A 22931-nucleotide genomic window follows, 5' to 3' on the forward strand; every position below is an offset into this window, starting at 1 on the left:
ATCTGTTTTCAGAAATCTCTTTTAACCTTATGCACATCATCTATTGAACCAAAGCTATCCACGTCCTCGTAATAAATAAATACAAACAGCGTAAACTGTCTTAAAGTAACCCAGTTTGTTCCGCTAGACTTGGCACGGAGTGCTCCAAGTGGGAGGAGTTTGTGTATGTAATGCGTCTGCCAATCCTGTAGAGTGCGCTGTAGGCACCTTTAAATGAGTTGGCTCGAGCGAACCCTCAGGTTCACATACATAAATCGCGAGCTCGTAACGCATTTTCATCAGTATTATCCACGACTTTACGTTTAACGCATTTCTTTCATTTAATGCAAGATACTTGCATCTGAGATTTTACATTTCAGGCACATTTGAACAGCCGGGAAACATAACGGAGGTCTACTTCGCTGGTGGGTTCGCTTCCCGTATTTTTAATCTCATTATTATGATCGTTTTAAAACAAACAATTATGTCTTTTTCACTAAAATATTGTGTTTACTACAGATCGTATGGGTGTAATGGTTTGTTTTGAAAACTGAATAACCGAATTGCCATCAATGTCCTTTCGTAGCATTAGCAATTTCTTTTGCTCGCGCTGTTCTGATGTTTTGAGATAAACGTTAGTTTTGTGTGTTGTGGTTCACGATCTTACGTTTATTTATCTATTCGAAGGACTCAAATGTCGTCGTGGGTGAAGAAGGTTGTGGGGAGACGACCACCACAACCGAATCAAAGCGGAGGAGGGTGTGTGTGACTAGTATATACATTTACGCACATATAGTGGTTTTTGCTTTTGTAGTCAATGAAGCTCTCTACGTAGTTCTCATTGTGAACATAGTTTGGGCTTGTTTGTAACGTACAAAGGTGCTCATCATATTTGAGCATAGTACGATGCCCAGTGTAATAGGTATCTGGTCATGTGGTTTTATACAGCCATATTTAAATGTGTTAATAATGTTTATGTTGATGTAACGTTACTCTTTACAGTGGCCCGAAACCTATGCGGTCTTTGCGAATGACACCTTATCCTTTGAGGAAAGACGGAGAAGATCTTCCTGAATGTGAGAGGTACCGGGCAACTTTAAACAATTAAACGTGTCAACAATATTTATATACTTATATTTCTTTTAAATATATAAGTCATTGCTGAAGATTCGTGGCAAATAACATTCTGACGTGCCTTTATGGTTCATTGATTATTATTAAATCTGAAATCAATGTAAATATTATAAGATCTGTTTTTTTACATTTTCAGTTTTGAAAGCTTGTTAAAAGGAAGTAACTACCTAGCCATGCAGGAGTATCAGCATTCACCGCAGCTGTCAACAGGTAAACCTGAACGATTGTGCAATGAACAACATTGATTTCGCACTAGTACTGTCGTTTTTGTTTTAGATGATGACATGTAAAAAATGTAAAAACTCTTAACATGCGTCATCTTTATCTATATCCATGTAGACGGAGATAATTCCCATTCCTTAATTGTTTTGTGTTTTTATGTGCGTAGATGTTCAACCTGAAGAGTATGAGCAATCAGATCAACGCACGGCCATATACAACAGGTTCTACCAGCAGTTGAATGGGGATAGAGCCAGACAGCCCGCAGACTGTATTATCCTATCTGTGAACAATCAGAATGTGTGAGTACTCGCCACAAAAAGCAACATACGTCATATGTGTTTTCAAATTTTCAAAATATTTCTTCCATTTGTTGAATGCAGACTCTATATGTCTCTAGTGTCTGACACCGTGTCTACACCGGGCTCGACCGGCGCGACATGTCACGGCTTGTTCTAATGGGATTGTTGTGTCGCGCTGCAAACAGCGTGGACGAAATGTTAAATTATACTGCGTTCTTTTGTCACTTGTCGCGACATGGCGTGCTGCATCTGGTGTTGACACTAGGGATGTTAATGATTAATTGAGGATCGATTAACTGTCGATAATTATTTCCTTGATAAAACTTTGAGCTAAGCCATGCGTAGAACACACAGAAACATGCGTCTGGAATCATTTCACATGAAAGGATGAAAACGTCCAATGCAAACATTGCGATGCTGTATTAAAGCACAACACCGCAAGACGGCAATGATTTATCACTTGAAAAAATTGCATCCAGCAGTCTCCGTGAATGGATCTGCATAACCTGCAATAACCTCCGTTTTGGCCAGTAAATAATCTGTTCAAAAGGCATAAGGCAACACAAAATAAATAATAAAGCTCAGAAACGGTAATCGATGAAGAATGATATGACAACACTAAGCGGGTTTCCTTCACTCTGCTTTTATTCACGTTTTGAAGTTTTGCATCAGAAACGAGAGATGGAGAGCTAAATTTCGAAATTATTTACTATTAATTCGCTTGCTTGTGGTTTTCCATTTTTTGCGAAAAAAGGTTAATGTAAATAATGGGAGATGGAAACGCATTGGTCCAATAAATTCTTCCAAAAAGTCAAGTAGCTACACTATGAGACTGCGTAACCTGACTAACCAGAGTGCTGATCTTGTTACACAGGCTCAGAAATGTTGTTATGGTCATTCTTAAACGCCTGAGCAAAGTCGTCAAAGTATTTCTGTAATTGCCTCAATTGCTGTCATGACTGTGATTCCCAAATAGCAGGCATCCACAAAAGCACCGCATTTCTGTTTCGTAGTCGTTTGCTTGCGTAAGTATAATTATATATGAAAATGACTGGATGGAAACGGTGCTTATTCGCAAATGTTTTATTCGATATTCCAATTTTGTGCATAAGCTTAATTCACAGCTTTGGATGGAAACCTGCTGTTGGGTTTTGTCGTCGTGTTCCACCACAAAGCATTCAGTGGGCAGCTTAATCAGGTAGACCTATTTTATTAGCAATGAATCCGCTAATCATTTACCTTAACTGTTGCATTTAACTTCTCTGCATGTAATATACAAATGATGTTATCATCAGAGTTACGCAAGTCTCAAACCGCAGGACTCCAGCCGGTTAAACTTGTGACAGGTCATGGACATTCAAAAGTAAAAGCATGCTTTTTAAATTCTCCCGAATGTCTGTTATAGGCACATTAACTTTGCAAGAAAGTAACACACTTATAATTCCAAAATATCATATTTTCTTACGCGAAACCACTCAAGGAAATTTATAGTCTCACATGCAACTTTTTCAGAATGAGCATCTGAGTTGGCATTTGATTTTCTGCATTAGAGGAATATTGCAGTAGCCTATTAAAGTTATCAAGTAATCAAGTCATTTATTGTTAATTTGAATGAAGATCAAGTATGGGAATTTGTATACATTGACATCCCTAGTAGACACGGTGTAATGCTTTTTCTTTTTTCACAAAGCTGTTTTTTTTTTCAAAGCATTTAAATTTGTTTGTTCAATGTTTTTCTTGCATGGTAAGTTGGATCATATACCATCTTCAAACCATATTGAAATTTTTTTAATTCTTCACAGCGCATTTAACATTTTAAACATCAAACATAACGTAATAAGCGTAAGCAAAACATACCCAACAAGTGAAAACAAATGCACAAATACCAATTTCCTGCCATATTCACACTATCAAAAACACCCGGGATTGTGTAACATAGAATCACTTTGACACCCCTAAAAATAATAAATAATATCTTATAAGACATATAAAACATTTGAAAATATTTTCTCATGAAATTAAGGTAAAATTATTTCAAAATAGTTTGATATAATCTAATAAATAAATGTAATTTATTTATTAAATATTATGTACATAAACACAGGAAACAAGATTTTTTTTTTTCATTCTCAGTACCACTGTCATGCATTACTTGAGCTATACATTTTTCTAAAATGTCTGAACCCAATGTGTTGAACATTCTATTGTCGGATGTGTTTAATGTAGAATTGTCAATGCTGTAAAAATATTTAACCTTTGCAAACAATTTCTGTTTAAAACATGCAAGAAAGAAGAGTCTCTTGGTGATTCAAAAGTAACATTCAGTAATCAAAGCTATACATCTCTTAATTATCCATTACAAACAGATATTTTTCAGTAGTATAGTGTACAACTCTAAACCTGGATGTTCCCAAAATACCTCAACACGGTCCCTGTTTTGAAATGAATAGATCTTCTCATAAACATAAACAACTTTGGTCTTAAAGTATAGTTTTTGTGCACTACTTTGGTTGTTTAGTTTCAAGTCAGTATTGTACATCTGCTAATGTAAAAAAAATCTAGATTTATTAAATTAGTGTGAAATTATAATTTTTTAACTTAACATTACCTACTGTGAAAAGTACTTATCTGACAAAACGAGAACTGCACTTCAAGCATAAACATATATTTATCTGTTATATTAATTCCTAAAATAATGTTAAAACTGTAAGATTTGTGTTGGTTTATTAAATTCGAACTGAATCATTCATCACCCACTGCAGATAAACCGGGCCCATGAAGCTACCCTAAAGTATAGTGCTCAATAACCAAATCTCTTCTTCTTCTTTCAAAGGGATTACCCCAAATCGATAGGCCAGTGTTTGCAAGAACGTGGCCTCTCGGTGGAAATGCTTTACCTGCAGGTGGAATCAGGCCTGACCCGGGCCCTCCAAGATGTCCGTTCTGACGGTTCCCCCTTATGTATTCTCGTCGAGCAGACTAATGTAACTCTGTCCTCGTGCACAGTAATCATATTTTCAGAGTCCCTCAAAAGTAAGTCCAACAATATATCTCCCAACAAAACCACTTTAGATTTAATACAGTAGTTCAGTAACCTTATATAGTAGCTAAAGAGAAAAGCACATTTCACTTAGTGGTGGGCATGTTTACACACTTTTATTAAATGATGAACCGTAAATCATAGGGACTCCAAACACTCATCTCTTAAAGGGGTCATATGATTTGTCAAAAAATTTTGATTCTTAACAATGAGTTTTGTATTGGAAATTAATGAGTTATCAATTCATATGCAGAGGGCTTTTCAACAGTTACAAATGTCTTTTTTAATAAAATAAAAACATAATGATATGACCTCTTTAAAAATCTTCAAAGAAATCGTTGTTCTAATTGACCTCAAATATTTCCATACACCAAACTTAAATCTTTTGTAATGGCGTATTATGTGAATATATTTTATGTACCTGTTTTGTGCCAAGATTTTTTTATCTTATCCAAGTAAATAAACATTCTTTACAAACCAAATTAAAAGAAAAGATTGTAAAATAGGGGTTCACATGTATATTTGCACACTAAAATGAAAGCTAAAGTAGCAGTAATTTATTTTAAGTCTCTAAAATCTGAACCATAAATGGCTGACTGCTCATAATTGAGGTTAATATTAAAATTGCTTGCTTATTGTTCATTTGACCCATCATAACGTCAAACTGGAATAAGTGTCCTATACCTTTATATCCTAATCCTGCATCATAGTTCATGCCCACCACTTTTAAAATGACATATAATGTAGTTAAGATGTTTTGAACAATGTTTTTTGTTTGTAAACACTTCTCAAAAATCTCACATTGCAGGTAGTTTGTATAGTCTTCTGGAAATCTAAATTCTCTTTCCGATATTGCCAGTATAGTTGTTATATCGTTCAGCCTTTCTTCCATCGTTTTTTGTTTTATGTTAAAACCTGATGTTTTACATTATATCTTTAAATGCATTTCTCTAAAATAAAAATCTTAACTTTGATAAACGATTGGAATTTTAACAAAACTATAAAACCCTATAACTTGTTCTGCAATTTTGAGGTAAAATCACTTCCAAATATCAATGAGTAAAAGCAAACATCAGTTACCTCATTCACATTGATTCACATATAATACACAGTAAACTAATTTGAAAGTTTTGCAATAAATCCCCTATATAATCTTTCTCAGATTCACCTAACTGAATGAATCCATCAACTTAAACGTGTGATCTCATGAATATGTCCTTTCACTGCATTATGGATTTTACTGGTCTAATTAGGTTAAGCAGTGGTTTACAGACTGCAGGGTGGTGCTGATGAGTTAGAACTCTTCTGCACACTGCTTAGACTTCAGCGGCTCACACTGAGCACCATATGCACCCCCCCCCAATCCTCTGGCTGACCCCTCTGCTGCCTCTCTGCAGTACATCGAAACATGCCCAAAGAACAGGCCATGGAGTTTGTGATGGCAGAGTTTGGGCGCGCCGCGCAGCGGGAGGCGGACCCCACGGAGAAGGCGGCACGGGCGGCTGAGCTGACGGAGGACTACCTGGAGCGTGCCAAGCTGGAGCGCCATGCTGTTCCCTCTGCCACGCGCCACCTGCTCTTTCTCCTGGCCGAAGGTTTGCACCTGTACTCAGAGGAACTCTGCACACTGATGGAGTACCTTCAAAACCGCCAGGACCATCTGCAAGGTGAGCACGCTACAGCGTCCTGCCCTAGTTTTGTCACATTTATATGGTTTTGTGACTTTTTCATTTTAATACTAGTATGTTATGTTGTTATATGTACATAATTAAATCTATATGCTTTCGGTGATGCCCAATCGTATAGTGTTCACATGAGTTAAATACAACGTTTTAAATAATCATTTGGTCTGGCTGATGTCAGTATATAAATAGCTTTTTGAATATGTAACATTTTAAAGTTATGTCTGATACTAATTCCTTTTCTTTCTCAGTCTCCCCCACAGAGGTGGAAAGTAATGCGGCTCCTGTGGTAAACAGTTTGCCTCCAGGGTTAGGAAAGCCCCCTCCGCTTCTACCCGCTGGATCTGGACCACCACCAAAAGAGCGGACAAACCCACCCTCCGGCTCCGGAGACACACCCACAGGTCACATGGCATCACAAGGTTTGTTTCGGGGATATAGAATCAAACACAACACAAACTTCAGGGTCAATACTGAAAATTAATTTTTAAGATTAATCTGTTCAACCAGTCCATGATAGCATTTGATAAATACAATGTTCCCTCGTTTTCCAGGCTCATATCCCAAGACGAAGCCACCGCCTCTGCTTTCAATGCATACTCTCAAACCATCTTCCCACAGAGCCGCTGCACCCCCACATGCCCACTTAGCCTCTCATGGTTCTTCGTTTAGTCCCCAGCCATCCAGAGGGCCACCAAACCCTCATGGGCCTGAAAAGCCACCTCTTCTACAAACTCCTACACGTGGTCCTCTGCTTAACCATCCATCTCGTGGTTTCCACTCCCCTCGTGCTCTTCTTCAGAACCAGGCACCTCATTCAGTCCGAGGACCACAATTAATGCGTGGCCCCCCATCACAGAATGGCCCCCGTGGTTCTGCTTTACTACGGACACCACCACCTTCACTCAGGAGCCTTCACCTGGGAGCTCCAACAGGTCTGTTGTTTACATGATTAAATATTCTGACTTTCATATAATGACTCTTGATGGTATTTGGAGAAGTATTATCAATTATTAATGATTTGGAAGGATATGTGCTTACTTTGTTTGATGTTTTTTGCTCTTCTTTTGTTTAAACAGGTTCACGCCCCCCTCGACATCTACTCCCTTAATTCACTCAGGACACCTGATAAAATCACTGGCCTGTACAGCCAAGTTGGACAGTTGAGGAATGTTGGACTTGCAGTTTTTTGTACTCTCATGATGTTTAAATATTGTGCTGGCATGGAAAAAAGCCACAATGATGTTGTCTTTATTTTATGGTCTTCAAATGTGCTCCCTTTCACAGCTGTATACAGTTTTATAATAGAATAAATCTACAAACATTTCAATGGCATATAAAAACATGATCTTGGCACAATGGTTGAATATTATCACACTAGACGGAATCAAACATCTACTCTGTAAATGATTCTCGACCGCAGATAAGTATTAACATATATTGCATGTTTGTTAAATAAATTACAGTCAATACTAAGTTAAGCACACATTATGCAGCCACGATGTTTTTAAAACAATATCTTTTTAGGGATATACCTAAATAATACCTTGATAATTTCAGTCACATATCTTCAGGTATGCCAGCATGATTCTCAAAATCTACATGGCTCCATGAGATTAAATAACCGGCAGATTTTATTGAAGAAACCACAAGTTATTGACTGGATTCCAGTCTGGACCATTCTATAAAACGAAACATTTATTCTTTGAAAAAAGTATCCGATGCTTTAAAACAGTCTTTGGCAGGCTCTTGCTGGCTCTCCTCATGAAGATTGGCTCGATTCATATTGATCTTGATGGAAACGGGCTTTCCAGTTTCTCCGATAAAGAAACCTGGGCATGATGCTTCCACCACCACCACCACGCTTGACTGTAGGCAAGGTGTTTTGCACCAAACTTTGCTTCTAGGCCAAATAGCTAGATTTTAGTCTCGCATGACTGCACAATCTTATTTTAACAACCTGGAATGTTGCTGTGTTGGGTAAACTGAACTGACCTCAGTATTTTCAGTCTTCAAAACGAGGATAACTGAGATTTGACTTTTAGGTTGTAAACCTGAGTCCTATGTTTTGATCTTGCACAAGTCAATTAGTAGTAATATTACAAATATTATAGGTGTGCCTCACCTGAAGCATAAAAATCTCAACTCGTCTTATGTGACAATAACAACCGATTATAGTTAATGTAAAAATATCTAAAAGCGTATGAAAGAAAACGAATTTAAACTGCAGAGTAGACTACGTTAAGTAATTAGTTGCTGGCACAACTCTCGTGAGAACACATTGTTGCTATTAAAAGAGTGAGTTGTTAATAGGGTCTCGCGAGATCTTTCGCGCCAGTGTTTCGTGGGATGTGTACGTTTTCTCGCAAGTTAACGTTACTAAATCTGTTTTTTTTTGTTTAACAGTCCTAGTAACGTACTACCCTGCTATTTTCTTGGACCGGGTCTGCATTAGGTAAGTCGCCTTGGTTAAGAGCGTCTGCCAAATGCGTAAGTTTAATGCAAATATATACGTTCTTCGGTTATAATTACTGCGTTTTTGTAAAGAGTGACTGAAAAAGTAACAAAAATACGTTCTCTGTTTGCTGTACAATTTCTGCCAATAATTTCAAAATAACATGTTAAATATCACAATCAAATTTGATGTGTTTTTGTTTGACACGTCGGAGGTGAGTTGTAAAAGGCGTGCGCTCAATATGACCGCTAGATGGGGCTATAGACTTACACATTTACCACTTAAACGCTTAATTTATGTTTCTGCTCATCAAACCTCAGGACGCTCTTAGCATTTATATGGCTGATATTTCCTTCTCATATTAGATTTCATTACATTTTACTGTAATGTTTTTGAAAATACCCTGAAATGGAACATTTCTTGTGATCTGATACAATTTAAATAGAAAATTAACCTAAAATCGCTTTCTTTTACTGGAATACATTGCTAGCTAAAATGTATTTTTCTCCAATAACAGTAAACATCATTTTCCCAAGCAAAATGAACCATTGGGAGATTAGAGGCTTGCTCGGTGTAGCTTCTGTTCCATGCGCAATTTAATAATAACAAACTATATTTGTGAAGTGTTCGTTTTGTGCAGATGTTCTGAACCGAGCAAGAAAATATTGCTTTCGCCCTACATAATGTTGTGTGTGTGGACAAATATATAGATGAACTAGATTAACAAAATAAATATAGAAGTAACACACTGACTAGATATTAAATAATTGATGCAGCATGATGGTAAACACTACAGAATAAAAACACTAAGCAATGTTTTCTTTCTTTAGCAACTTGTGAGTAAACATGTGATTTTAGGAATGTTTCAAAGCTCAGAACACTACACACATAAATACATATTAACATTTTGTGTCATTGATTTTGAATGAGGTTATAAGATGAAGTAGTTTGGGGTAAATCTGCATAAAATTGTTTGTCTGTATTCATACAAGATGATGGTACACACAATCATTAGGCTGGTGCATGTTTCTAGAGGGGATGTTTTACAGATGTTTGTTTCTTCATCCATTTGATCAAAGACACTTGACCGCAGCTGTGAAGTATCCATCAACTCTCAAAGTAATGGAGGCCTGGTCCTGCTTCATTTCACCAGCTGGTAGGTGTTGATTGGACTTTTTTTGGGAACCGAGCAAAACACAGTTCAGCAAAAGCTGGTAAAGGCATCAAAAGATGGATGATTCGCCAGACAAACTGAGCGAAACCAGCTTTCACCACGATCACATGTAACAGAAACACAGACATGATTCATTTCCGTCCCACGATATGCAGTTCGCTTACTGTTTCAATGCGCGTTATCATGCAAAATCACTTTTTGTCCCCGCAGAGGTACACACTTGCCATTCCAGCACGACTGGAAATCAATCAAAATGTATCACTATGAATATTCTTGGCATTATTGTGTTAGAATTCACAGATACGCAGGTCGGCTCTAAACGCAATGTGCTTCTTTGTTAGAACTGCACCACACTGTGCTCCTGTATGCTGCTGTGAGTGAGATCTTCATTAGAAACCTTGAGCCCTTCACCAGGATCTGTGCCAGGTACTCGGTCTAACAGCCAAACATGTTGATAATTAAACCCCTGTAATCGAGAGGTGTTATCACAACAATTAACAGCAAAAATGTGAGGGTATGAGAGTGTGTCTCAGAATGTGTCGCTTTGTATTTATTTCCATTTTTATTGGAATCAAAATATTACGCAATTATGTTAATCGTTAAATAATAAAAATAATAGACGGTTGAATGTTTCACAATGTATAGCCAAAACAAGACGACAGTCAAATCAGAATAGAAAACACAAGACGAGCAAACAGAAATGAAAGTCGACAGAAACAACTATTAGCAAACAAATGTTATTTCTTTAGCAATTTAAGTGTAATTGTGTCGTGTATTTTTGTTTAAGTGTATATTTTCCAGATAATCAAAACGTCTTGGGAGGAAAGGAGTGGATCATTCCACGGCAAGAAAACATTTGTCTTCCGCTCTATTTTTTCTACTGAAAGCACATTTGTCTCTCTCCTACTTTCCCTAATTCTCCAGACATGTTCCACTCTTTCTCTTTCTCCTCTCTCCCTCCTTTTTTCCTCCCCAAAGTTGGCTGCCTCTGCCCTCGTTCCTAGGCATCAGCCGAAGACCCAGCAAGGCCCCCATACACAATGAGCTTTAATTGGGTTAAGTTTGTCCGCCACAGATAACATTTCTCTTTCTGTGGAGAATAAAACAAATTGCTGGCACTAATGGCACTGTTTAATGTAGCTCTTTTTATTATGGATGGAGGAAATTAGGAGGAGACTCCCAACAGAGCACCAATGTCGTGGGAGTGAGTGCATTGTTGCAGCTCATCAGAAAAGCGTTTTTGCTGGAGCGCCGGCCTCCTTGCCTTCATTGCTCATCTTTCTCTCTCTCCCTCTTCACTTTCGACGCCTCTTTGAGTCACGGCCATGACAACTACACTTATATGTGTTATATGGTACACCACACCGTTGCACATTATGCCATGTGTGTCTGTTCCCTGTCCATTTTTTGGTTTAATGCCCTAAGTCCATAAAGATGGTGTTTCTTTGTGTAAGTCTGGGGCAAGAGCCAGTGAAAAGGGGGGGGGGCTTGTTATTAGGTTTTGGCACAAGACCTGGTTAGGCCAAAGAGCCCAAAATTTGTTCTCTGTTGCTTATGTGAAGAGCTCTTCATTTAAAGTCACACAATCTCACTGCAGCGAGCTAATGGGTTGCGTGGACAGATGCACACCCTGGCATTTAACACGCCAACACCTGAGAGTGTTTGGAAGACAATCAGCAGTAAAAATGTAATGTTCAATCTGGATTTTTATGGTGGATAATCAGGACTGATGAAGTAGAGGGTACATTAAAGTGCAGCCGAGCGGTCAGCCCCAATCTGCGTTCCTGCTCTGCACCTCTCCCCTGTGTGCCCGTGTGCAGTCGTATTCAGTGCCGCCGTCCAACGGCTGTCTGGGTCACTATAGCAAACAAACATGCAGTTTTATGTCGGATGCTGTCCTTATATGAAGCTCCAGAATGGACAATGAGTGCTGCTGGATGACATAATTTCAATAATCTTACATTTTGCTGATATACGGGCAGAGGCTGTAAAATTGTGCCATGAGCTTCTGGCAGCACTCGTCTGTTTTTTCCCCGATTTCATTATACCAGGCAGGTGCCTCTTAAACTGCCACACGTCAGTGTCCCGAAAGCAACATTTGAATCGAAAGAAGCTAATAAAATAGTTCATTTTTTTGGCTCTGCCTGATGCCCATTAGTTCAAAGTGAATGTGTATTTTAAGTCTGGTACTGTATCCTGGTTGACAAAATGAAATCAGAAGCATTTGCTTCCCCTCGTCCTCTGCCCTTTTATGCGTGATGCTCCTGCACTTTGTTAACGAGACAATAGATGGCTTTGCAGTATTTAAATCAGTTATGTCTAATTATTTCATACAAAAATAGCCTATCTAGGACAAAGCCAATGAGATGTAACATTGTCTGTGGAAGGGGGACCTGGCGGAGTTGGCGTGAGTTCAGCTGAACAGAACAGAACAGAGAGAATACGCTGTAGGCAACATAAATATAACATGAACTCTCTGGGCCTGTGACAGTACGATCGGGGAGTGTTTAAGAGCGCTTTTTGGGAGCTACATCGTCCAATAGACGGTTGTCACACGAGAAAAGCACACCTACTGTATATGTGCGGACGGAGCGGAGACGAGAAAGGACAAAACGATGTTAGGTTCTTGCGAAATCTTAAATAATTGTTGCATGAATAATTTAAACGCGTCGATCTACAAGCATCCCTGCTGCGTTAAGAAAAAGCGTTTCGAGGCTATTTTAAATAAGGTGCGAAAATGCGTCCTCGCAATGTCCATTTAAACATCTGAGATGCGACAACTACATTTACACGTTTCATTTCAGATTTGTTCAAGCTCATTTAAATAGTAGCAATTTTTCAAATAGCTGAAAACCATCCAAGCGCATCGGAAATATTTGCCACTCATTAAAATCTTCCTAAAATAGAAGCGGTGTCAGTTCCGAACAGGACCAGCACATTTGCAGTTCGCACCTCTTTTTCTCCAGCGTCTTAATTAATTTCATCCACATGTCTTGTAAGTCTTATTCTCAACTATTCATTGTTGCAAAAGAAAAATGCAAATCCGCAGAAAGATGACAGAGGGTGTAATCACTTGCTATGTGATTTCACAATGGCACTCTTTCAGACCATTCAAGTCTCGGCTGTCCTTGACCCTTAAGGAGCTTGTAATGTGGGCTATTTTCCTCCTTTGAATTTATCCGAGAAAAGGGGACCACTGCGGTGAGCTTTTGCCCCTTCGTGCCAGCGGCCTCTCTCTATGGGATGCAAGAAACGCGTTTAAAAGCGGTCTCCAGGCGCGCGCTCATTTCAAGGGGAGTTCAGACGAGACAAGAGGGGCCCCGGTCCTCCGCAGGGGGTCAATTTTAAAGGCCGCTCCGTGACTCGACGGGGTGTCTGGCTCAATCTGCAGGACATCCCGCTGACCAAGACAGGGAGCCCACCGTCCATGACAACGGCCGAGCAGCTCCGACGCACCGCGCGTGAGAATAGAGAACAAAGCGCGCGTGTGATTTTGACCATTTCTTTGGTTGATTTTTGCCTGAAACGAGCCTGTTTCTAGGATTGGAGCACATGCAGACGGCCAGACAGACACTGCGGGGACTGTAAATTCAATAGAAAAGGCCTGATGTAGCCAAGTACGCAACAAGCATCCGAGATAAATGTTTTTTAAGCAAACACAAATCATATTCCGTAATAACAATAATCAAATAAACTACGCATTTCATCATATATGTCAAACATGATTGTTGTGCACAACACATATTTCCCATAATAATAATTGTTTCCCAAACATGCAGTTTACCGATTCAGGCATCATTACGTTGGCAATATTTTAGAAAATATTTTATCTACCAAACTGAGGCGATCCTTTAACCCCAGACGTACTCGAAAATAAACTTCAAATTCAATATTTACCGCCTGGCGTATCGAAAAGAAGACGCAACCAAAATATCCTAAATCAGAGGTAAATGCTAAAACCCCAAAATACTCGTATTGTCATAGTATCCAATCGACAGTTAAACGCTGGAGTGAACCCAAGATGATGGCACCGGTACAAGAAGTAAAGAGGGCAAGGACCGTAAAAAAACCTTGAATCCAGTCCGTCTTTTTTCTTGCACGCTGCAGAGTTTCCTCGATGCTCCGTGTTTTGGCCCCGATCCGTGCTCCAAGTTAAGCTGTAGTTTCCATGGCTGACCATGGTTTGGTGCTGTTGGCTCTCTCTGTCTGCTCAACCCAGGCTGTGCGGAGCTCCCTGCGGGATCAGAGCGCTCCCCCGCCGGGACCCTACTCTCACATCCTCCTGCTGGGACACGGCTACATTTCCAGCCAAGCCTGGCTTTATTATGTGTGTCTGCGCTGCAGCCCCGCCAGCAGTCGGAACGGGAGGCGGAGGGAAGACCAGAGTCAGGACAAAGAAAAAGGCAGAGAGAGGCTAGCGACTAGAAATATATACGGCATTTAGGACGTAAAGGGGAGATAAACACGAAGAAGAAAAATCCCCGCAGGTAAAAAAAATGCTGCGTAAAATGGCATTGAGAGTGCCACCTTCCGAAAAATAAGAGCGCAAAGGAGGGCGGTTCGGCGTTCGGGATCAGAAACGAAAAAAGACAGTTCCGACAACTACAAAAACAGAATCTCAAGAGGAACGCGAGGAAGAAAAACATTTAAAGCAAATCCTAAACATTGATCAAGTGCGGTTACCACATTGTCGGGAAGTATCGGCACCTCTCGCCACCGATCAGGTGTGAATGCTGTGATTTGGGCACGCTGCGCTTCTTGAAACTCTGAGTGTGCGCCCGCACCGTTACGGAGGAACAAAAGAGCGTTCACGTTTCGAGCACGGGAAAACGCACAAGTTATTCGTTAAATCCACAGGTTGAGTCGCGCGACTGGAGAAGTTCAATCGTAGGAATATCCGGGCGCTGCGTCTCGTACCATTGCTCTACTCTCTCTTCCTTTGAATGCTTTAGGACTATCGAGACCGAAGTTGCCGCATTGCAACAGGCAAACTGAAGAAATCTCAGAAGTATCAGCGCGTAACCGGCACTTGTTTATCGGAGAGGACAAGATACGCATTAAAAGAAGCAAAATATCACCGTTAAGACGGAGATGTCTAGACGCAAGCAGGCCAAACCGCGCTCCGTTAAAGGTAAGCTTTTTTATGGATACAACTCACATGACCAATGAGATTTCATGGGTAAAACTGGCGGGGATTGTGAAGTGTCGATTAAACGCCTTTGCGTTGAATAGTGATATTTTATTCAGAACTATAAATCGCCACTTTTGACGTGGGGACGTAGATATGGATTTAAACTCTTTAATTTTGATTCCAGGTGTCTTGAGTTTTTGAGGTTGGCAGCTTAAGTTACCCTTTTATAGTAAAGATGCCGCATTTACCTGAAATTATAAATAATGCTTCAGTTTACTTTAGGCCTGTTGTTTCTTATTTCATCAGTTTAGTTAGACAATATTTTAAATATTATAATTTTATCATGAAACACAAAAAAACACTTTCTGCTCTTTTTGTTAAGATTGTTATTTAGTACATTTTAGACACCCCCCAATTCCTCCTGTAGTATTATTTTGAATGAATTATATGCCATATATGTCTCTATGGTGTTGTTTCATCTGTGCTGTTTATGTGTTAAGGTCTGGTTGTGAGTTTGACATGACAGAGTAAGTCACACATAGACCCCTCTCATTCACGCCCCTCCTACAAGACTGAATACTCATAGGCAGGTGAATTTAGGACCAATAAAGGCCTGCTGCTATTTTGTCACGTCCATCAACAATGTGCAGCAAATATTGTGCTGCTGGTCGAGATATCACTTGGCACCCTCACCCCAATAGAAACCAGATGGGCTTTCGGGTGGCCATGTGGCCCCTATTAGTACCCCCTCCCCCAAATAATAACCAGTTTTTTGTTTTAATTAACGGCCACAATCTGTAGAGGTTTATTTGAGGGCAAAATGGCCGTAGGTTTACGTGAAGTGCAAATGGCATTAAAATTGTGGCCGTTGAATTGAAAATGTACCATTTGAACAATCACGGCTCAGTAATTATTATCGCAGATATTTAACATTGGCAGAACCTGCTGGGTACAAATCAATTCTAAACAATGTTGTTGAGTTGTTTTCGGGGGAGACACAGCAGTCTTTTCATGCTTGTAATCAATAGCTGGTTGTGATGATGGGATTCTAGTATTCACATGTGCAGAGTGATAGGAAAATGTTATATTTTAATACACGTTGTTATTGCATAAAATCGTTTAGGAAAATCTGAAAAGGTATTTTAATTGTAAGAATTGCATTGCATCATTCGCAGTACTGCAGTTTTTATCGCGCATGCATTCGCCTTCTGCAGCACAGGGGTTTGGGAGTAAACAGTGATTGTATTGACTCAGCGATGCACGTCAATCAGAGGCCAATTAAATATGTAACCAAGGCTCGCTCTGTCCCTATCTCAGCCCAGCACCTTTAGCTTTGATTCGTATGCTTGGAGATATCAGGGACACCAACAGTATGTCTGAGTACAGGACTGTGCAAAACATCATTTGTGTTTTTTTATGTCATGGTATCTTGTGTATTGGGTTGCTCATCCAGAGGTTAAGCTTGTTTGTCATTTTATGCGTTGATATGTTCAAATCTGCAGGTGTTGCAAACATGTCCAGAAGTAACACATTGGGGGTTCCTCAAGAAACCGTGCCCATCACATTAGACCAGGGATTATTTTTCAGTAAAGCAAGTCATGCACTCACATCACATTACATTAGAATTTCTCACTAGAGAGAGAGAGACGGAGAGATTATTTAGAAGGGAAAAAGACAGTCAGTGCTCATCCGAGGGGAAGAGGGAGCTGCGCTTATCAAAATATTATTTCTCTCAATTAATCCCTTTTTAATGTGTGTCTATGCACTGAGTGTTCGGCCGTGGCATTCCTGTTTCATATCTCCACCATCCCCATGAGTGTTTCATGCATTATGTAGCGATGATTATTACTTAATTACACATTAATAAATCCCCTTCATTTGCAGGACATTAAGAGGGAGATGAATGCACACGACAGGACGGGAGACAGCGAGGGCACTTATTTCCGTTTTTTCAGTGTTGTTTACAGTCAGTCAAATCAAATAGGACCTTTAACTCTACAAAAGAGAGAAAATATTTGAGTAATGCTTGTCAGACCCTTGATGAAAAAAAACCTAATGGCATTCAACCCCCCTCCACATGATGATAAGATTTTTTTGTATGTGGGCATATGGATATGAAGTTTGTTGTTTTATCACTCAGTGTTGAAATGTCTTTTAGGAATGCATTTAGCTCTTCCCGCAGAATATGTATTCTTCAGCAAAGGCTTGGACAGGGAATTGCATAATTACTTACTGTTTTGAATGTAAATTTTAAGATATGCTTTTGAGCAACTGAGGGACTGTGAAACGAATAAGACTTTTATATACATATTTTCACTATTTTTGTTTTTTAAAGAGCGAATAAGCCATTAAAAAAGGTAATTTAAGAGAGAGACTGAGAAGTGTGTTTCTGAGTAATATTGCAGCTCTGATTTTCTTATGCGAGACTTCAAGATGTGCGTTTCTCTGACTTAAAAGAAAGCCGTGCCGATCTGATTTGCGACTACAGGTTTTCTTTTCTGTGATTTCAGGGGTATTGTTTGAAGAACTAAGATTACACCGTGTTTTATTTTGGGGGGGTGAAACTATGTTACACATCAGAGGAAAAGCGAAGGAGTCAGTGACTCTATAATGTGCTGTCATATAACAGCGTGCAGATCTTTTTTCTGGCTACTGTAGTTTAGACATATGTGCGTGTTTGTATCGGTGTAGATCTCATCTTTTTGGTTTTCTTCCTTTCTGGCACCATCTGGTTTTAACATTAAATGGCTCTTTTATTGTCACCTTGGCTTTTGGCAACCGTGCCGAAGTTTCATTGGTCAGTGGGTTGTTGTAAAATGCTGAAGTGAGTTACCATAGGGCTGGAGGGCCACAAATGAAGAGATCAGAGAACAAGAAGCCCTGTTAGAATTATTTTGCATTTACATTTGTGTTTCTCTTTTCGTGAATTGATTTTTGCAAGATTTCATTTTTTGGTGGCTTAATTACTCTGTTGCATCTGTTGCACATTTACGTCTGAGGGTTCATTGAGACTGTTTTTTGTCAATATTTCCATGTTAATGTTTCTGTTTAATTTGAACAAGAAAACAAATCGATTTATTTTTTAATTCTGAGATTTGCTTAATGTTAATCATAATTTATTATGATTTGAGAATGAATGTGGAAATTGTTTTATTTAGTGGCTTTGTGCTTGTCTCGGTGTCGACTGTTAATGGGTGTGATTTTTGAGGTAATGGCAGATGAACCACAAAATTGATTTTTATGCTCTTTCTTTTTTGTTTTTATTGACTTCACAGCGTGAACAATTAGTTGAATAACTCAAAGTATTTCATCAGGACCAGGAAAAATGTAATTGCGCACAGTTTGACAGCAGTCGAGGTCTTTTTAAATAGCTGTCTGTTTCTGAGTGGTGATGTGACTGATATTGTGATGTTACGGAGACCCTTTTTTTATTTACTAGGTGTGATTTTCGTTTTTGTCTTGACATTTTCTCAACACATTTTAGAGAAATCGACAAATTGTCTTTTAACATAACTAATGGAGCTTCACTTGCGTTATAGCCACAAGCAATACTTCTGCTTTCTAGGCAGTGATATTAAGGTGCATTCTAATTCTAGACAGCATTTGATTGAATGTACAGACTGTATAGTTCAAGATGAGTCATCAGTGTTTTTTCTCCCTTTCCCAATTTTTTATTTCCGTTTCAAGAATAGCGCAGGTTTATTTAAAAAAGCAAAAACTTACCCTGTCCCTCCCTGCACTGACCCCTGTTGGTGTGGAGATCATAGCTTAATTCTTCGTCTCTGCGATGGGGTGTATGTTGAGGGGGAAAAAGAGGGCGGGTTTGGATCTGGGTTTCTCCCTGTTGGCCGGTGTGCCTGCCAATGACAACTCCTTATCAGCAGCCTGCCTGCTAGTTTTGCGGGGAAGAATCTGTCTTAATGTAAGAGCTCAGTTGTAGGCTCTACCATTGTACCGGCTTAGCCACATGCTTTATCAGAAGGCCTGGGCTCGGTGGCCCGGAACCGGCACTCGCTGCGGACCCGCTCAGGACCCGCTCCATGCCACGCTTCACTTCTAAAGAGAAGGCGTCGCTCCGACGACTGCTGTTATTAATTCTGTTTGTGCGGTTGCCCCCCCCTCTTCCTTCTTCACCATGCCTGCCAGCCAATGCTCCCCTGTCAGGCCTTCCCGGAGGAGCGCGGCCGTTCTAAGATGCTGCGCTCTGGAACCCGGATTGGGCTGCTGCAGAGGGCAGATTAAAACGTGCTGGAACAACACGCAGAAAAAGAGTCTCTCAAAGCTGCTCATACCCATGTAGATTAAACATGGCAGCCATTTTCACCCAGTCCGTCGAGAGTGCAGAGGGCTTTTGTCCATGCCGTTTAGCAAGCGCATTGTGGTTTAAGCATTTGTGTGCATCTTGAAAGTATTCAACATATCGTTTGGTGACTTAGAATTGAGGGCAGAACCGCAAGACTGGTTTTAATATTTAGACCAGTCACTCTGCCTATCTGCGGTTCTTTTGAGGTGGTAGTGGATTACATCAAAAGTTACAAGTGTGTGTGCGCGTGTAATCGACTTTTCCTGTAATTCTGAGAAGTGTGAGTGCATATCAGATGCAGTCTCTTTACGGACAAGCTTCTGATATTCAAAGATGCATTAAAGATCCTCTTCCTTTCCCTCCCTTCTCTTCTCTCCTCTCCTCTCCTCTTACCCATCCTCTCCTCTCCGGGTGGCTGCTCTACGACCCTGCCCTGTCTCGCTGGGCTGTACATTAAACATAAGGAAAGGGGGCAATTAAGCCCACTCTCTACACCTGGCTGCTGCATATATTTATTGGGCAGTCTCCCTGCTGGACAGGCTTTGGGCCTCGGCCTGAGCTTTTTGGGGGTGGTGATGAAATGCTGCGGAGGTCATTAATGAGGAGAGCTGGTGCTGGTTTGACCCCTGCTGCACCCCCCTAGAGTCCGCTCTGACCCCTCACCAGGTCATCATCTCTCCAATGGCTTGAGTCTTCTGGGGGCCTTCCAAGGACTGATATAGCTTGAGGTGGAATGTTTTTCCTCTCTGTGTTTGTGTGTATGCATGCATCTTTGAGCGTGTGCCCACGCACATAGAAATCGCCTAAGCGTTTGTGGCTTCTATTCTCTTAAGAGCTGAACCTATCGATTTTAGAAGACCTAAAAAAAAGTTTACTACCAGCAAGAACAAAACCAGTAAAACAGAGATAAGAAAGAGTTGAGCCACCTTGCCCTTTCTGACATGGATTGAGTTTGACTCCGTAAAACGAAACTTTTGAGTAATTTACAGAGTTCAGTGATGTCAGGAAGTCTGGCTCTACGGTACATCAGAATTTCATTGAGTTATAAAGACATGTAATTGATTAGGAAGAATAGTAAAAGTAAACAGCTCTGTTCGTTTGTCAATTAAATGAATGGGTTGTAAGAAAACTGACACGACCCATAACCAGCCATGAGTTATTTCAAACGCCTCATTTCACCGTGCTCTTTTGGCACTGACAGATTATTTGCCTTTAGACAGACCGCTGCTCTTTGTGTTGGGTTAGTAATGCCTTCGTAAATTGATTTTCAGGCGTGAAGCTTCCCCGTGTTATCCCGAGGCAAATCTAAACCGTAGCACAGAAGCCTTTTTTGGCTTACGCTGAATTAGCCCTTCATTGTAAAAGGCCCTCCGTTCTGCTTGCCCGCCTGACGTCAGAGAAAGACGAGCCCTTGATCCCGGAGTCGGCCTTGTTTTCCTTATTTTTTCTTCATTTAATTCGCCGTCAAACAGCTAGTTCCCCCCGCCCGCAACGCCGAGGATAATAACCCGTGCAAACAGCGGGACTATACTGAAGAAACAATTAAACTCGCTCTTCGTTTCAAAGCGCTTGCGCACACACACATTCACAAAGGGGGAAAGAAGGAGAGGCGAAAAAGAAAATGAGCGGAATAATGACATTTACAAAATAGCCGCTCATTGGATGTGCTCATTTGTTGGTTAAAAGTCAGGTTTTCCATTGTGTGCAGTTCATTTAGCATGTGTGCTTTTTTCGAGGGCTGCTCCTGTATTCAAGAAGCTCCCAGAGGAACTGAATGAGGCAAAGAGTGATTATTACTCTCTCCTCATCGGCTTTTCTCTGTGTTTACCTCAACTTACCTCTCACTTTACTGTCAGAATGTACAAGCGTATGAAGTCTTTGTAATGAAACTTTGAAAACTCTGAAACTTTTAATATCTTGAAAATCTTTAGGTGTGCTAAAGTGATAGTTCACCCAAAAATCTAAATTCTGTCGTCATTTACTATGACAGATTTTTTTTGTTGTTGAGGGAACTCACTTTAATGCGCATATTTGAAGATAACACTAATCATGTTTTAAATGTGTTTTTTATTGTGTTCGTTTTAGTAGGCTTTGGATGAAAATGATCTGTTTTCGCAAATGAATTTTTTTTACTGTTTGGCAACATTAGGGATGAAGATATTTAGGAGATGGGAAGTTTATATATGGACTATTCTTCAACTTAAAAATTCCCTTTGGTGGCTTAATGTAAAGTGTGATATTTGAAACAGCGCAAAAAAATGGTTCTTTGTCCTCTAGGTTGTCCTGTGTGCCCTTATACATATTTGAAAATATATAGACTAGTATCTTGATAATATATTGAATAATACATAAGGAATGCTGTGTTTCACATAGCATATATGGAAATGTATTATTTGATATACTGCATTATATTTTCCAGTATATTCTCATATCTTTTTGTTTGGCTTGGTGGTTTGGTTGTGTAACTTTGTTCCACTTGCACACACAACAGTACCGCAGTGGTGGTGAGTCACTTTTGTCTGCTTTCTGTTGCTTTTTACTGTCAAAACAACACTTTGTAAATGATGGTGTGTTAGGTTTATAAAGTATAATGTAAATGTTGATTGACATTGCATATAAAATAACACTGAAAAGTGGGGTGGGGAGATTGGCCTAATGATTACCGATATAAATTATAAATGATCTTAAAAATGTTGCTGACCCAACTGATGTAGAGAGACAAGAACGTTTTTATGTTTTAATTTCACGTGCGGCCAACAGGGAACGATTCGGTGCTTGTCTGGTAGCATTGTGTTGTTGTGTCATGAGAGGCGACTGCGGCCACATTTTTGGAGGTGTTTGGAGACTAATTCACCTCTGAAGATAGGTGTTCTGCATTTCAACACGAGCAACGTGTGGGTGGGTGTTAGAGCACTGCCAGTGAGACAGAATTGACTCCAAACTGTGTCAAAACACTCACCACATCCAAACCGCATCAGTTAACCTTATGTTATATCTCGTCGGCTTAGTCCCCAGGTAAAGTTCTCCATGTTACAGCCACAGCGTGTATTTAATCATCCATCTGCCGGTCCTTAGACACGTGTGTATGGTTGTGTGCTCGAGTGTGTGCGTGTATGTGAGCTGCTCTGATAGCTTTGTATCTGTGTTGTTTTGGTGTAGCCTGGTTGGACACCATGGGAAGGGATCTCTGTCAGCCTCCCGCACAAAAAAATCCAGGGAAGAGAGAGGTGCACAGAAATTATTTACTATCCTCACACGCGCACACACCCTCTCAATTCTTTTTTATTCTCTCTTTCCTGCTCCGCTTCTCTAGCCTAATAAATGCTTCATGTCACCATCAAACAGGGCTTGACTTGCTCCAGGAGAGGCAGAGAGACGGAGAGGAAAGAAAGAGAATTGGAGATGGCGTGGTGTGGGGGTTGTGTACTGTTAGGCCTTGGTGTTGATGGATGGACAGGTGGATGGATAGATAGATGGATGGACGGATGTTAAAAATGTAGAGTTTTGGTTTG

The 22931-nt window shown here is 40.1% G+C and overlaps 2 protein-coding genes across 4 annotated transcripts in view; both read left to right on the top strand.

The window, feature by feature from the left end:
* The first annotated feature begins 191 nt into the window (after positions 1-191).
* On the top strand, positions 192-7701 carry si:ch211-216l23.2 (uncharacterized protein LOC565061 homolog). The gene is made up of 10 exons (XM_056765752.1): positions 192-404; positions 667-738; positions 982-1062; positions 1250-1323; positions 1502-1634; positions 4468-4667; positions 6072-6341; positions 6608-6778; positions 6911-7291; positions 7436-7701. The coding sequence occupies exons 2-10, from the start codon at positions 674-676 to the stop codon at positions 7465-7467; spliced, it is 1407 nt and encodes a 468-aa protein (XP_056621730.1). The 5' UTR covers positions 192-404; positions 667-673; the 3' UTR covers positions 7468-7701.
* A 135-nt stretch (positions 7702-7836) lies between these two features.
* Positions 7837-22931, top strand: part of znf423 (zinc finger protein 423) — a 146253-nt gene continuing 131158 nt past the window's right edge. For 2 of the 3 annotated variants that reach the window (XM_056765742.1, XM_056765745.1), the window contains exon 1: positions 7837-15116. In XM_056765742.1, the coding sequence (XP_056621720.1) occupies positions 15077-15116 (40 nt within the window). In that variant the 5' untranslated portion in view covers positions 7837-15076. The remainder of the gene's footprint in view (positions 15117-22931) is intronic. The other variant, XM_056765743.1, reaches the window with a different exon arrangement.

This window comes from Triplophysa dalaica, chromosome 14, assembly GCF_015846415.1.
Source record: "Triplophysa dalaica isolate WHDGS20190420 chromosome 14, ASM1584641v1, whole genome shotgun sequence".
NCBI lineage: Eukaryota > Metazoa > Chordata > Actinopteri > Cypriniformes > Nemacheilidae > Triplophysa > Triplophysa dalaica.